Below are 16,178 nucleotides of genomic sequence, written 5' to 3' on the forward strand. Positions count from 1 at the left end.
GCCTACCAGAGCCCTAAGTGAGACTGGACTGGAAAAAGACTGCCCTTGCCATGGAAGTGGGCACGGAGCAGGACTTCAGGGCTGCTCTGCGTACCCGCGCATATGCGTGTATAAAAGAGAATGGAAGTACCGTGCTTTCTTGGGGTACTTGGGACAGGGCTAGTCGGCCCCAGGTCAGTGGACGAGGGTGTTGACCAGATGTACAGGGAGGAGAGGAGGCAGCTCTTCAGAAGCGCCAACTTCCCACGGGCTGAGCGCTCTGGCGACAGGACTAAGGGAGACCCAATCCTAACCGCAGGAGCCGCACTCTCAGATTGGTTCCCTCGTGAGCGCGGCGTCCTTAAGAGCTCCCTGAAACTCCGCCCCTTTCCTGCTCTGGGGGCGTGGCATGGGGCAAGGACCCCGTCACGGAGCCCGCTATTGGCTAGGAGAAGCAGGGTTGGCTTTGCGTTCGCCTGAGCAGGGGAGTAGATAGCTTAGAGGTAGCGGAGGGAGTCTATGCGCGCTGGACAGCAGTGGGAGGTGTGTGAGGCTCGCGCTGGCCACAGACCCTCGGGCTCAACCGCCGGGGAGCCCGGACTCGGCGACGGGGCTGCCGGGCTACCCGGCCGAGACTTCAGAGGCGCAAACGGATGGGACTGGCTCGCTCGGCAGCGCCTCACCCCTCTTTTAAGTACACCGAGCGGGGCCCGCGCTGAAGTAGAAGCTGTCGGGGGACGCGCAACCCGGAGTGCCAGTGTGGTCCGAAGGAACAGAGCCCGTACCAGGGCGATCTGGTCGGGAGCCTGGGGACCGAGCTCGCAGTGTGGGGAGACCCCCACTTCTGCCCAGGGGCGCCAGTCCCAGGACGGTTGAGACGTCGGGACAGCCACCGTGTCCTCCGAGAGGAGACCCTGTCGGGGAGAGGGCGCGCAGTCCCGAACAGTCTGGGGAGCCCAGCGGAATCAGGCAGGTCACCCGGGGGCGCAGAGCCCCCGTCACGCTCCGTGCGGCGGAGAGGCCAGAGGAGCGAGCCCTCGGAGGCCGCGGCCCATGCCCAGGTTGGGGGCGCCTGCCCAGTGAATCCTCCTGGCCGGCGGGGCGGAGAAGAGCGACACCGAAGCCGGCAGGAGGAGAGCACTTGAAGGCCCGGGGCTGCGGAGGATGGGCGCCTGAGTGGCTCCGAGAGCAGCGCGGCACGGGAAGGCGAGGCGAGCTTTGCTGAGTAGGCGCCAGGGGATCCCGAAGTGCAGCCTGCTCCCGGGAAGATGGCCCGGCCTGGGCAGCGTTGGCTCGGCAAGTGGCTTGTGGCGATGGTCGTGTTGGCGCTGTGCCGGCTCGCCACGCCGCTGGCCAAGAACCTGGAGCCCGTGTCCTGGAGCTCCCTCAACCCCAAGTGAGTAACTTATCCGCTCCGGTCCCTAGGGGCCGGAGGCACTCCTTCGGGGTGAGGCCGCGCGCCCCCGAGTGCGAGTGGGGAGGTGTCGGAGGAGGAGCGGCGCCCCGTTTTGTCTCCTGCTTTTTCCAGTGTTTTCTTGTGAGCAGGCGAGGCAGGGTGCGGTGGGGTGGGTGGGGGTACTTGGCCGGGTGGTGACCCCTCGGCTTCCCTCGGCTTCCTGGCCCTCGCCTCCGCACGTCTCAGATCAACTCGAGAGGGTCGCACCAGGCGACCAGAGCTAGGGAGTCCGGGTGCTCCAGAAGCCACCCAAAAGCTGGGTGGGGGCGAGAACGCAGTCCTCCCCGGGGCCCCTGAAAACGTGGTGGTTTGCGTCCGAGGCCACTCGGGGGTCTAGCTTGACCTGGGCGGAGGACGAGTCGGAGCACTGGTTTTTCATTTGCTTAGTTGTGAGGGGAACGCGGCGCGGGACCCGGCGCCTGCGGCGAGTAGCAGCGCCTGCATCTCTACTCCGGCTTCTCCCATTTTCATTTCTCTTTCTTCCCTGTTTGCTTCCCTGGCTTCGCTGTCTCTTGTTGCCCCCCCCTCCTGCCGGGGCGGTAGAAAGGCGGGCGCCGCTCCCAGGCTCACAAAGGCGGCGGGTGGAGAGGGGCGGAGTGGGAGAAGGGTTGCGTGTGTGTGTGTGGGGGGGTCTGTCCAGCGCCCGTCGGGGGTCCAGTGGAGCCCGCAGCAGAGCTTCTTGGGGGCCCACCGAGGCACAGTGTGGTGGCAGAGCCAGAGAGGGAGGAGGGTGGAGAAGGAACGATTCCTGCCCAGGCAGGTTCCGTTGATCCCCCACTCTGTGTCCCTCAGATCGGACAGTAGTGCTTAGCTTTCTCCGAGAGGTGTTTTGGGCGGGGGGTGGCTAGCGATACAAAGGAGAGTCTTCCCCTTCATAACTCCCCCCCCCACTCCAAACAACACACACCTTTTAGGGCGGTGGCTCAGTGGTTTGTGGGCTGTTAGTGGGGAGTCGCTGGGCCTGTTGTGACCTCTGAACCTTTTCCTTTTTTGGCAGCCGGGAGTCGGGTTAGAAACTGGGGTCAAAGTCCCTCTCCACTGTTTTCTGGAGGTCCCAGGAGTGTGCGGACAACCCCACTTAGTGGGAAGCTAGGGGCCCCTGACCTGCCCCATCCATGCTTTCCAATTCCTGTAACTGGAATTTCTTCCTGTCCACTCTTTGGAGCGCCCCAATAACTTCCCAGGCTCCTGCGTGCTTTGGCCTCTTGGGTCCCTGGGGGCGGTGCATCTCTTGGCCCTGGAGTGAGAGAAGGCGGCTTCTTTAGTCCTCTTTGGGTTGATATAAGGTGCTATTACACGTCGGTGTGATGGCTAAACCAAGATCAGAGTGGAGGGTTCTATCTCCTACCAAGAAAAGAACCAGCAAGAATTTCTTCTCTACCAAGAAGCTAAATTGGGTGCAGCACTCTCCTGACTGCAGGGGCTCAAAATGGTCTGAGGGCCCTGGGCTAATGATCCCGTGGGGGAAGATCGTGAAGTGCCCAGTTCTGCCCTGTAAGGGTGGAGGCTGGAAATGCTTTTGCGAGCCAGTAGAGTTGAAATCCGCCCGTAGTAGCCCATCCTAGGGGCTCATGGGAGTGACCTAATTGCTCTCTCGGGTCTCTAACCAGAGATAGCATGCAATTCCACAGCTGGAAAGGAGCCGTCCTGCAGAGTTGAGGGCACTGAGAGAAACGAGATCTATCTAAGCCTCCTCCTTTTTGTGTTCTGAACCTTTAGTGTTCTGGACTAGTTTATAGATTTGGGGAGGTTTTGTCCCCTCTGCCTGTCCTTCTCCTCCTCAAGATGAGGGCAGGCATACTGAGGTGGAGATGAGGGTGCTGTGGACTCAGTAGAACCTACCCAAATTCCATCCTGTAATCAAGCAGATCCCGGGAATGGTCCGGGACCTCTCCTGCCTGGTGCACTGCCCCCCACAAGTTCCTTGTACCCTCAGGGGTCTGGAATGCAGCCGTTGTCTGTGTGTGTTGGCTGAGCTTGGAGTAGAGGGCAGGAGGACAGGAGGGAAGCACTGCCCTCGGCTCCGCTGGAGCTCTGGGGGCTGTCTCTGCCACCACACCCAACCTGCAGGCTGACACAGCCTTTCAAATAAGCCGTCTCTCTGTCTGCCTCTGTCCTGCCTAAGCGCCCTGTCTCAGGCCCATGTCGGTCACCCTCTCGCCCTCTGGTAGCCTCCATGAGCTGCGTTCACCTCTCCTCTCCGCCTGCTATGCTCGCCTGCTCTCCTGCTTTCTCACACTCCCTCTCACTCTTAGTCACTCTCTGCTTCTTTTTCTCAAGTCCTTTTGTTTCTCGCACATGCCCGTGCTCTCCCTCGCAGGCTCATTTTCTCTTTTCCCTCCCTTCATCCTCTCCTGGCTTTTGGTCTCTGTTCAGCCCCTTCAGGAGCTGACACCCCCCACACTAAAAAAAAAAAAAAAAATCTCCCAGTGCCTATAAACCCTGCTTAATTGCTTCCTCCTTGGGTAAAAAAAATCAAAATAAAGGATTGGGACTGGGGGTCTGCTTCCAGGTTCCAGGGCACGAAGCCCCAGCCCTAACTGGGAAGGGAAGCCAGAAGGCCAGCTCGAGTCTCCTGGCCTCTCCCCCAGATTGGTGCTGGAGCCTTCTGCCAGGGTCATCCCTGGGTGGCAAGAGCTTCTGCCACTGGACCCCTCCTGTCAGATTTGCCCCAAGAGCCTGGGGTGAGGAGAGGAGATTGTCCCGGTGCAGTCTGGTGGCAATGAGAGTATGTGCCTGCACAACTGGGTGGGGGACTGTGAACTAATGGTCCTGGGGTGGCCTTCTCCCCCAGCTTTCCCCCATCCCTCCGGGGCTTGGGGCAGCCGGCAGGCCTCACACTTGAGTCCTTAGCCAAGTCCAGCTGCCGTAGTTCAGTCTCTCGGTCCTGTTCTGACCTCTTCCTGCCCCCCACTCAGGTTCCCCCACCTCCAGGGAGTGGGAAGAGCCTGCGATCACATTACAGACCTTCCCCGCAAAGGGTGGGGGTTCAGCTTGGCATTTGGGACCCTTGACTGGAGCAGGGGTGGGGGCAGCTGCTGACCCCAACCCATACTTGCCTGTTACAAGCAAAAGGGTTGGTCCCAACCCCCTCACAGCTGTTCTAGCTCACAATCCTGGGGAGACCAGCGCAAGGGGCCCCTTTCTGGTGTGGCTAGGGGCCGGACCCCCTTCTGCTCTGTGGCTGATCAGCCTCAGGCAGGGGCCTGAGAGTGATGAGAACCCAGCCATTCCGTGTTCCGCTGCCTTCCTGCCCCCACCTAGGGCATCCAGGCCAGAGTAAGAAGGGCCTGTGAGGCTGAGGTGGGGACTGAATGGAGGGTTCCCATTCTTCCCTTGGGCTTTTTGTTGCCTTACCAGCTCAGGTGAAGGGATGGGTGGGCCTTGGATACTACTGTGCATCACTGTTTTCGGGGTAGGGGGTGGCTAGGACTATGGGGAGAGTGGGCCAACTGGGAGGCTGCTGGATGCCATGAGAATATGAAGTTTGGGGGAGAGTCCACCCCGTGGTTGTTAGGGGAGCTGAGGGTGGGGGGACGTTTTGGGATCCTTGTCCCATGGATGGTAGAAGCCCCTCCTGGGTGTGTTTTTGTGGCAGTGGTTTTGGGTCAGGGTGCTGCAGCTAGAGGTATAAGCACTTTCAGCTTCTACTTTTAAGTGATACTGTGGTTGGTATGCTAATAAGCAGGCAGCACCTTGCTACTTACAGTGCATTCTCATATATGATCTCATCGGATGTGCCCAACAGCCCTGGGAAGTAGGTATTGGTTCCATTTTCCAGATACTGAGGTGCATGCCCAGAAAAGGGAAGTGCTGTGTCTGCAGTCAGTCAGTGACTTGTCTGAGGGAGCAGATCTGTGCTTTGTGTCATTTTTTGCGTACTGTCCTGCTGCCGTGGAATCTAGGAGAGATAGGAATTGAAGGTGGTGTTTGGAAAGAGGTGCTGGCCCCTGCTACCCCTGGGTTCCCCTCTCATCTCACAGGTGTGCATGCATTTGTCCTTGTGACTCAGGCCCTGTCTGGGTGAGGTGAGCCATGTTCTGGCTTCCTCGTTTAACTTTCTTAGGCCTACATCCAAGGGCAGCCTGCTCCAGTGACCTAAACCAGAGGCAGCCAACTAACTGCCTGGCACTCTCTGAGCTCTGAGTAGCTCCTTTGGTCTCTGTCTGGGTCAGGAACCTTTCCCTCTCAGGCACCCCTTGGAAAATGTTAACCCCCCAGTGGACGCTACGTGAGGCAGAGGAAAGGCATAGTTCACGTAGGTGGGGAGGGTGACTTCCTCTGAGACTCTCCTGGCTTCCCTGCCTCCGACAGAGCTGTGTGTGTGCCAGGACCCAGCTGCTGTACCTGCCCACCCACGCCTGGGCGGGCACTGCTGGGACACGCCAGGCCTGCTCCTGCCGCCTCGGGGGCTGGGTGGAGCTGGGGGAGTGAAAGAGGAGCCTTTAATTTGGGGGCTCCCCACCCTAGCTGGGATGAGAGCAGGCTTGAGCTCTGGCTTGGGGTCTAGCCTGGTCTTACCACCCTGAGGATATGGGCATAGTGAGGGGGTCACCAAAGCAAGGCTGTGGTTAGAGTCTTCCACGAATTTGGATTTGCCTGGCCTGAGATTAGGCTCCCCCTTCAGCCACTCTCTGACCATAGTTTGTTAGGGCCTGAGGGGGAGGGGTAGGAGGAAAGATCACGTATACCTGGTGGGTCATGGGCAGCGTTTTGAGCACAGCTGTCCCAACTTCAAGCTCTCCCCTCTGTAGATAGTATGTGTAAGGTCAGAGACGAGCTCATCTGGACAAAGGGTGCAAGAGGTGAGGAGACTGGCAGGGGCCCATTGGTTACTGTGTAGCCCAGGGTTTGGGGGGGCTGCTGTCCCCAGATCCCACAGGCTTTTCCTATCCCAGGATCCTTTTGAGCAGTCATGGTGGTACTTCTAATCTCAGGGTGACAGGGAAGGGGCAGGCCATAAGAAAGGAGCTAGAATAGTTCATAGGGCTTCCCCCAAGTCCTGTTCCTTGCTAGGGTGGCCACCTACGGTCCCAGGGCCATCAGAGGCTAGGGAAGGAAGGCTTCAGGGGTTACCATGGTGACCTCCTTTGGGATTCCTGCTGGGCCATGTCAATCCCCTTATTTTCCAGAAAAGGGCTTTGTCTGGGGGTGGCCCTGGGCAGGAAAGCTTGGCTTGATAATGGGGGGATGGTAGTGGGTTTTCAGAGGTGGGGTATAAAGAGTTTAACTTGGTGACATCCCTTCTTCCTCCTTTTCTACGCTCTACTCCTAACCTAGTAAGAAAAGCAGGAGACTTAGCATCCCCCTATAAAGTATCACTGGTGTTGTTCCTGGTTTGGGGCTTCACTCTCACCAGCTACCTGCCGACCCCTTGTGATCCCTCACACTTTCTTGGACTTATCATGGGCCAAGATGAAGTTTGCCCACTTGAGGCAAGATGCTAAGAAGGTACTAGTGTGAGGGATCAGGGCTAGCGACTATGGGTCTCATCAGGCTCCGCTCCTTTCTGCACTTTAGGGGAAGGTGAGTTTCCCTTTGCCAGCTGCTATGCAAATGAACTGATGCATATTTATGAAGTCTGTTCATTGAGGATGAAGAGATTCGGAGGGTTGTGGGGGTCAGTAGTCTTTTCTTCTTCCCCCTCCCTCACCATGGAGACATCTGGTTCTTTAATATCTCTAGATTCAAGGTAGAAGAACCTCAACTAGCTAAAACCCATGTTCCAGTCCTGGTGCGCTGGGCCAAGTGGTTAGAAAGGTCAGCTGGCCTGTTCCCTTTGCAGTCTCTCTGTGTAGCTATGTTCACATGTCTTGTTGAGGTGTAACTATGTAAGGATCAACCAATGATTTAGGTCCTCTCAGATCCCTAGGGAGTTACTATAGGGTTTAGGCCCTTGGCGTTGGCTTTGAGTGCCTCTCTTAAATGGGAATGTTCATCTGATCATTCATTCACTCATCTAAACGACCTGCACTCCATAGGCCTCTACAGTTCCTTTGGACTCTACGATGGTGGAAATAGTCTTCCTCCCATCTGGACAGAACCAATGTGAGCATCAGAAAGTGAAAAACGCCTTGGGAATTACAGAAGCTTTTGTGAAATTTGCGGGCTTTGTATGGTGCATGGGGTGGGGGTATTCCCTCTCAAATGTTTATTTGGGCTACTGTCCCATGCCTGCTTCCTTTCTGGTCCCTGTAGAGATGTAAAGTTAGGTACTAAAGGAGATGCCACCCCATTCTGGCTTTTACTCTCCTGAACCTCAAGATGATAGCTCCCACCTTCATAGAGTGCCACTCGACATGGAAGGAGGGCTGGCTTTCTTCATCTGCCTCACCCACATGGTGAATTCTCCTCCTTGCCTAGTGGGGTGTCAGTTCCCCTCCTTCGATGGGGATACCAATGAAGGCAGTTGCCCAGAGCTCTTATTGGGCCCTCGTTGCTTGTCTCCACTGTCTCACTGGCCCTCTTCCCAGGTGATGGTAATAACTTACGAGTTGGTATTCTTCACCAACATAGTTGTGCGGTGCTGTCAGCTTCACTCTCTGTAAGCACTGCCTTCACCTCTCCATTGTCCTTCTTGCTAGAGGGTCTGTCAGCAGTGAGATGAAACCCACACTGCTTGCTGCGGACCTTGAGACCTTAGTGTAGCCCTACCTGCTCTCCACCTCCTTTCTTCCTCTCTATCTTTTCTAGCCAAGCTGGACCAATCACTGCTCTTTACTCTTGCTCTGTGTTAACATCTTATTTTTTACCCAGGACCTACCATTGTCTTCCTCTTCCTTTTTCTCTTCTTTTCTTTTTCAGTACTGGGAATTGAGCCAAGGGCTTTTGTAATGAGCTACACTCCAAGTCATTTTTTTGTTTTGAGACAGGGTCTTGCTAAGTTCCCAGGCTTGGCTTGAACCTGTGATCCTCCTGCCTCCACCTCCCGAAATGCTAGGATTACAGACATGCACCCCTATACTTGGCTGTATCCTGCCCTTTCTATGGAACCATCTCTGACCATCCTGGTCAGATGGACCATCTCCTTGCTCTCACTGCCTCCAGCCCTGGCTGTTTGAAACACCATCCTCATACAGATTGCCTGGAGCTGTCTATCACTAGAATGTGACCCTTTTCTCAGCCAAATCAGACAATAAAGTCCTTGACAGTGGGGCTGTATCTTTACCATTTCCCATTGAAGAAACAAGATTGGGCTTATAGGGACTTAGTGTTGGTATCTGATCTTCTGCCTCTTAGCAAACTATTTCTAAGAAGGATTCAAACATGTTGAGCCCTTAGTGTGGGCTAGGTCCTCTCCATACGCTACCTTGCCTGCCTTCCACAACCCTGGTGGTAGGGGCTCTTACCACCCAGTTTATAAGTAAGCAAACTAACTCCAAGAGGAGTCAGGCAGTTCATCAAAGGCCACAGAGCTAATGAGGGCCTCGTCTGGGAGTCTGATTCCAAAGCCTGTATTCTTCCTCCTATACACTGCCTTGCTCTCAACTCTACCCAGACCAGGCTCCGAAATGGCCACCGCACCTCCACTTCCTTACTGTGTGATTAGGCAAGGACAGTGTCTAGTGAATAGGTGGCCCCGGGCATCTGGCCTCCTATACTTTCCCCCAGTGCCTGGCCTTCTAGCTTAACTCATAAACTGTGGCTCAAAAGGCTTTTGTCCATCTGCTCTCATGGTTGGCAATAGGAGTGGTCTGGAGGTGAGGGGTTGGAACATGAATGAGTGGGATACCTGAGGTCCTGTCTTTTTATGATTTGTTGTCCCTGGTTGGGCCGCTTTCCTCCTTTCCTCTCTTAGGAAGGAGACTGGTGTTTAGGGATTCAGACTCTTGCACTGCGGGGGCCAGTAGTATGGAGTTGTACCTAGCCAGAGACTATGACCATCATCCCTTTAGCTTTAGGCAATGCCTGTTCCTATCTCCCCATCGTGTGCAAGATTAACAAGAATGGGGGAAAAGGCACGGGTCCCAGACAGGTTGAGCTCCCCAGCCTTTAACTGGGAGTTGCGGGGGTGGTGGCTAAGGCATGTGTGGGCTTGTTCTCTCCCTCTCTCTGTCTCTCTGTGTGTGTGTGTGTGTGTGTGTATGTATGTATGTAAGTAGGTAGGTAGCAGTGCCCATAAAGGACTGTGAATGTGTTCGGGGGTAGGGGGACAGGCCCTCCACCTCCAGGCAGCCTGGGAATGACACCTTGGTATCCAGCCCATCTGGCCACGTCAGCCCCCTGCGGAAATGCCACATTAGGACAAAGGGCTCCCCCAGGTAGGCAGTGCCCCACCCTGCCAAGCACTTAAAGCCTGGCAACCTTGCCCATGGGCCACCCCTTCCACGCCCTGCTGGCAGTGTGGCTCTCTCTCTCCACCCTCATCTTGGGGATGGAGGAAGGGCACACAGCCTGCTCTCGCCATCTCCACCCAGTAGGCCCAGCCTGGCCCTTACTGTCCACTCCCTGATTCTGGGATGGCGTGGGACCCCTCAATCCTGACGCTGATCATCTCCTCCCTTCTGGGCAGGTTTCTGAGTGGGAAGGGCTTGGTGATCTACCCGAAGATTGGAGACAAGCTGGACATCATCTGCCCCCGAGCAGAAGCAGGGAGGCCCTATGAGTACTACAAGCTGTACCTGGTGCGGCCAGAGCAGGCAGCTGCCTGCAGTACTGTGCTCGACCCTAATGTGCTGGTCACCTGCAACAGGCCAGAGCAGGAAATCCGCTTTACCATCAAGTTCCAGGAGTTCAGCCCCAACTACATGGGCCTGGAGTTCAAAAAGCACCATGATTACTACATTACCTGTGAGTCCCCTCGCGTCGTGTGGCACTCCCTTCCGAGGCTTAGCTCTGTCCCCCCCTGCAGCAGTGGGAGCTTCTGAGTGGGGCAGTGATACCACACACAGTGAAGGCCCTGCTGTTTGAACACTGGCATGCTCTCTGTCCGTGTGGCCTTGGAATTCTGGCCCCAACATTCAGCACATACCCTGCCCCCTGCTTGTCTTGGCTACAAGGGTTGGGTGGGAGAAGCCTCCAGCTCATTGCTTTCTCTCCTTTTCTTTGCCCACCTAAGAACTAATCTTGAGAATGGCAGAGGTGGCAGAGCCATTGGGATCTGTTCTACCTTTTTCTTCTCTGGAAACTGAGGCTTCAGGCTTTTTGCCTTATTACACAGGAAGTTGGAGATAGGATTGGGACTCTAGCCCAATCCTCTTGACTCCTAATCTACATTTCCTGCCATTGTGTATAGAAGCCTCTCTTGCGATGCCAGTTCCCATTGCTTTACCTCCGAGCAGCATGTTGCATTGCCCCTGAGAAAAGGGGGGCCGAGGCCTGATCATGGGAGATGAGCAGTGCCCCTGGATGAGGGCCTTGCTCCTGGCCTGGCTGAGCTGGGCTGTTCTCTTCTGAGCAGGAACGGGAGAAGTAGAAAGGTTCATGGATAGGTGGGAGCTGCTGGCCACTCCTTGCCCCAGTTCTGTCCTTGATGTCTGAGGGCAGCTGTGGGCTTTCTGGTGAATGCTGCAGGCCTTTCCACCTTCTTAACTTCTCTGACTGCTCTGGCCTCCTCCTGCAGCAACATCCAATGGGAGCCTGGAGGGGCTGGAGAACCGGGAGGGTGGTGTGTGCCGTACACGCACCATGAAGATCATCATGAAGGTTGGGCAAGGTGAGTACCCAGTTCGAGAATCCCGTTAGGCCTGGGGGTGGGTCCTGGGAGCAGGAGAGGGGCCTTAGGGTTAGACTCACTGGGGACTGATGTGCAAGCCATTCTCGGCCGCCCTATATTGGCAGGGTTCCTCCCTCCCACCTGTCTGTCCTCTTCCTGCCCTCAGATCCCAATGCTGTGACACCTGAACAGCTGACTACCAGCCAGCCTAGCAAGGAGGCAGACAACACTGTCAAGACAGCCACACAGGCCCCGGGTCGGGGCTCCCAGGGTGACTCTGACGGCAAGCATGGTGAGCATATACAGGTGTTTCCTAGAGAGAAGCCACTGCTTACTTGTGTCTCTGAAGAAACGCAGGCTGGGCCCAGCCTAAGATCTGCCACGTATCCCTAGCGAATATAGGTGGCAGCAGGGCCCCTGACGGTATCTTCTACTCCAAGGTGATTGCTTATGGCTGTCAGTGTTGGCTGTGTCATCTTTCCCTGACTGCGTGTTTTGGCCTTCCCCTTTCTCAGAGACTGTGAACCAGGAAGAGAAGAGTGGCCCAGGTGCAAGTGGGGGCAGCAGCGGTGACCCTGACAGCTTTTTCAACTCCAAGGTGGCATTGTTTGCAGCCGTCGGTGCTGGCTGCGTCATCTTCCTGCTCATCATCATCTTCCTGACGGTTCTACTACTAAAGCTGCGCAAGCGGCATCGCAAGCACACACAGCAGCGGGCAGCTGCCCTCTCACTCAGTACCCTGGCCAGTCCCAAGGGGGGTAGTGGCACCACGGGCACTGAGCCCAGTGACATCATCATCCCCTTACGGACTACAGAGAACAACTACTGCCCCCACTATGAGAAGGTGAGTGGGGACTATGGGCACCCCGTCTACATCGTCCAGGAGATGCCACCCCAGAGCCCGGCGAACATCTACTACAAAGTCTGAGTGCCCGGTGCGGCCTTGGGCCCTGAGGGACAGATGGCCTGGACTGGACCTCTCCTTTTCCCCCCATGCCCCACCCCTGCCAGCTGTGCCCACCTTTGTATTTAGTTTTGTAGTTTCTTGGCTTTTATAATCCCCCTTTTTCCCTGCCCCCTGGGCTTCGGAGGGGGTGCTTGTGCCCCCAATCCCCATGCTCTTGTGCCTTCCCCCTCTGGCCAGGCCTCTGGGCTCTGTGGGGGCACCCTTTCTTGGAGGGCAGGGTTGGACGCTGATAGACAGCAGGCGGGGAGATGGCCCCCTGGCCCCGCCCCCTCCCTCACTCCCTTCCCCTTTCCCAGGACTGCTTGTCCACTATCATCACTGTTTTTAATGCTTTTGTGTTCATTTTTTTAGCTGTCAACTCATTTTCATCTGTTTTTTTGAAGAAAAATGGAAAAAATATACAAGGCAGCCCCTCCCCAGGCTCTCTAAGCCTGGCTTGACCCAGTATAAGAGGGCCTGGGGCAGGATGTGGCCAGCCAGGAAGCAGAGGATGGCATTGCTTTTATAGACTCCTTGGTATTTCAGGGGGTGGAGCGAGCAGGCCAGGCCCAAAAGGGAGAGTGCCACTGGCCAAGGTGTACCACCTTCCCTGCTTCCACAGAGCTGATCCTGGCAATGGGGTAGTGGCTGCCACCCTTCCACCAAAAAGAAAAAAAATATCCCTTCCTTGTGGGATTCTTGGGCATCTCTTGCCTCCCTCACTCTCACGGTAATTAATGTCTTAATTGGCTGTTGCCTGGGGAACAGCAGAGCTGCTGCAGGCAGATGACCTCATGGGGGGTGGAGGAAAGTGAGGTGCCCAGGTGGCTATTTGCCCTGCAGAGCTGGGAGTTCCCCACCGCCGCCCTGTTCTCTCCTTACCTTTGCCATCCTTTGGCCTGGTGGGGAAACAGAGGCCCAAGGTGGAAACCTAGGCGGGTATAAGGCCAGGTGGCCTGCTCCTTTTCTGGGCTTTAGCACAGATGGGTGCCCTCCCACGCCCAACCTGACCCCCCCTGCCCCTCCTCTCCCCCCAGTCACGGGCTGGGGCCTGGAAAGAGGAAGAGGCTGCCCAGGATTGCCCGCTGTGCACTTTGACCCCGGCTCCTTGCCAGCACGGCTGCTAGCAGACTGCCACTGGAGCGTGCCTTGAGGCACTCCTAGAGCAGCCATGGAAGGAGCTGGGCCTTACAACTATCCACCTCCACACTGCCTCCTGGCCAGCTGCCCACCCTGGTGCCAGGTGGGAGAGGGAGCAGAACAGCCAGCCCCTTCCAGGTGGCAGTCGGAAGGGTTGTTTTGTTTTGTTTTGTTTTGTTTCTGTTGCCATTTGTGTAAATACTAGTCTTTTTGGAAAAAAATAATGTAAAGATGTTTTGTATAAACTCTGAATTATTTTCTTGTTGCTTTTTTCTTAGAAAAAAATGAGAACTAAAAAAAAAAAATTAACCACATGGAGAAATGAGTGTAAAATGGTGTCGTGATGTTGGGGAAGGGAGTGTAAGAGTGTGTATTTGTATGCACGTGTGCGTGTGTGTGTGTGTGTGCATGTGCAGGCACTGTATGATGTGTGCCCAAACCACAGGTGACTGGGGCAGGTATGGGAAGAGGGTGGCTGTCCTAGCAGACTGAGATGTTTCAAGTGCCCTGTGCTCCTCCTGCTGCCCCCTCCCCTCCTAGGTTTCTCTGTCCTCCAGTTCTGCTATCACAGAGCCTGGGACCGTTCTCTCCCATCCATCCTGTCACCTCTGTAGCACAGGCCATAGGCATCTGCCTAGCTTGGCACCTGGCTCAGCTAGAAAGAATTGACGGGGGCAGGGGTGCTCCCGTGGGGACTTGAGTGTGTCCACACATACTGCCACCACCTGGCTGCGACTAGATCTGGAACCTGCTTGCAGGTCCAGCCCTGCCCTGCTTCAAGACACTGGAAATAGATAGAAATAGCTTCCTAACAGCCGAGTCCCAGCCTCAGCCTACCAGGTACTAGGGTGGCTTCAGGATGTCTCGTCCATCTCTCAGATAGAACATCTTCCTTCTCTTGTGTTCAGAGCTGGCCACGCCAGAGCTGACTGGTAGTGGAAGCCCTGAGGTTGGGGCAGCCCTAAGCACTCCATCTCCCTTCCACAGGCTAAAGAATAACTTGGTTGATGAGGGCCCTGAAGAAGGCTTGGCCTTGATCCCATGGTAGAGCTGCAGACCCGCAGGGCTTGGGGCTTCCCTGCTCCAGCCGGAGCAGCTTGTGGGTCTTGTGGGAGGACTCCCTGCGGAGATGGTGAAGACAGATGTCAGGGGAGGAAGAAAGACAAGTGAGATCTCAGCAGCTAAAACTGGGTAAGAAGGCCACAAAGGAATGGAGGAGGAGGAAGGAAGGGGAGGGTAAGTAAGGAATCCAGAGGAGGAAGCCCTAGCAAATCAGCCAGGGAGCAGGCCGGGCTCTGTGGGAAGAGGGGAGCACACGGAGAAGGAAGGGAGAAGAGAGCTATGGGATTTGCAGGCAGAAGGAAGGGAGGCTGGACTAAAGCAGGGTTGGGCTAGGGTGCTCCTAGAGCCAGCTGGGGCAGAGGCTGTTTATTTGGTTTCTCATTAACCAAAGGAAGTGCCTGGATCAGATGGGGCCTCTGCTGTTTGACTGCCTGCCCAGAGTGAGGGCTTTAGGCTGGGGTCTCTAACCAGGGCTGCTCCGGCCAGATGAGTGCCTCCAACTGAGGCAGAGCTGGAGCTAGGCTGGGGAAGCACCTCCTGCGCTTCTCCAACTGAGTGCCTTTGAGTATTTCCCACCAGGTTCAGGCTAGCTGCTGCCCTTGCCAGACAGGTGGGGGATGGAATTCCTAGGGGCCCTGGGAGTAGGCTGTGGAATGTAAGGTAAAATTGGAAGGAGAGGACTGAAAGAAGAATGGGGCCGTCCATTGGACAGCGCAGGGGCTTGCGTTCAGCATGGGCTCTCTGGCTGCCCACACTGTACTGATCACACTGTGGTGCTTAGTTACTCCTTGTGGGTAGCGTCCTTCACTGAGCTAGTGCCTGCTGCTTTTATTAAACACTTTTACATATGTTATCTCATCAAGCCTTGTTAAATGTCGTGAGAGGGTGGCAGGTAGGAATTATTTGCCTCCTGTTTGAATTGAGGAAACTGAAACCCTACCTGTAGCTTGCCCAAGCGCACAGGTGAGCAGGGACACTAGGATTGCAGCCCAGGCATTTTACACCATGAGCAAATAGCAGTTTCCTGAGAGCAAGAGGCATGACTCCCCCTCTTTTTCCTCCCCTACTTCTTGCCTCTTACTTCCTTGGAGATCTGGAGGAACAGGAGCCCTCCCTACTCCCAGCTCCATTCTCTTCCCATCTGTCTGGGTCAGGGAGGAAGCAGGTTTAGCTTGCTGGCAGCAGGTGGTGTGAGCCTCCAGTGGTATGGCCCCAGAGCTGCCCCACCCTCACTCGCCTTCCTGTCCTAGCTGGGCCCAAGCTCCTGGTGACTCAGGGATAGAGGATGCTTCCCAGGTGAGGGTGGGGCTGCCTGGCTTCCTCCGAAAGCTGAACCCAGTTTGCCCATGAAGCCAAATTGAGCAGATGCTAGCCAGGCCTCAGTTTCCCTGGAGGAACAGGCTTTATAAGGCTAGAAAGCCAAGGCTCATGTAACCTTGTGCCAGTCAATGTTAAGCTCCCACAAGACCTCCCTGAGGCACAAGGGATGTGGATGACCTGACACCCTCAGTACAGAGTCATAAACGTGGATTGAAGAACTCGGGTAACCCAGCTGGGGCCATCCTAGGTTGGGCTGCTGAGCAAGTGGCCCTCCAGCAACCTGGTATCAATCACTCTCGGAAATCCGGCCTGCCTGCCTGCCTGCCTGGCCTCCTGCTCTGCCTGGGCACGTCTCGGTCCCTCTGACACCCCAGCTGAGTCAGCCCCAGCCTGCCTGGGGACCCTCCTCGCCCATCTGCTGCCAGCCTCCTATACAGCTGGCCATTGGATCTGGAGGGCTGGGACCCCAGCTGGTGCTTGTTAGGTTGGCTCCCCCTTTAGGAGACTGCTGAGGGGGAAAGCAGCCCCCACCCAGAACAGGGGTCACAGGGCCCAAAATGAAAGCAATTCAAGGGCATGGGGGAGACAGTGATTATAGGGTCTGTTTCCAGTGGCTAATT

At 56.0% G+C, this 16,178-nt stretch overlaps 1 protein-coding gene across 1 annotated transcript; it reads left to right on the top strand.

Annotated features, from left to right (window-relative positions):
* The first annotated feature begins 461 nt into the window (after window positions 1-461).
* Window positions 462-12,389, top strand: Efnb1 (ephrin-B1). The gene is made up of 5 exons (XM_005401594.2): window positions 462-1,375; window positions 9,948-10,225; window positions 10,998-11,090; window positions 11,257-11,382; window positions 11,606-12,389. The coding sequence occupies exons 1-5, from the start codon at window positions 1,248-1,250 to the stop codon at window positions 12,016-12,018; spliced, it is 1,038 nt and encodes a 345-aa protein (XP_005401651.1). The 5' UTR covers window positions 462-1,247; the 3' UTR covers window positions 12,019-12,389.
* The last annotated feature ends 3,789 nt before the right edge of the window (window positions 12,390-16,178 follow it).

Source organism: Chinchilla lanigera, unplaced genomic scaffold (assembly GCF_000276665.1).
Source record: "Chinchilla lanigera isolate Chin_1 unplaced genomic scaffold, ChiLan1.0 scaffold00074, whole genome shotgun sequence".
NCBI lineage: Eukaryota > Metazoa > Chordata > Mammalia > Rodentia > Chinchillidae > Chinchilla > Chinchilla lanigera.

Excerpts from the sequence above, each read along its gene's own strand:
- Efnb1 (XM_005401594.2), top strand. The coding sequence starts at position 1,248 with ATGGCCCGGCCTGGGCAGCGTTGGCTCGGCAAGTGGCTTGTGGCGATG. Across the intron at positions 1,376-9,947 it reads TGGAGCTCCCTCAACCCCAA|GTTTCTGAGTGGGAAGGGCT; the intron begins GTGAGTAACTTA and ends CCTTCTGGGCAG. Across the intron at positions 11,091-11,256 it reads CATCATGAAGGTTGGGCAAG|ATCCCAATGCTGTGACACCT; the intron begins GTGAGTACCCAG and ends TCCTGCCCTCAG.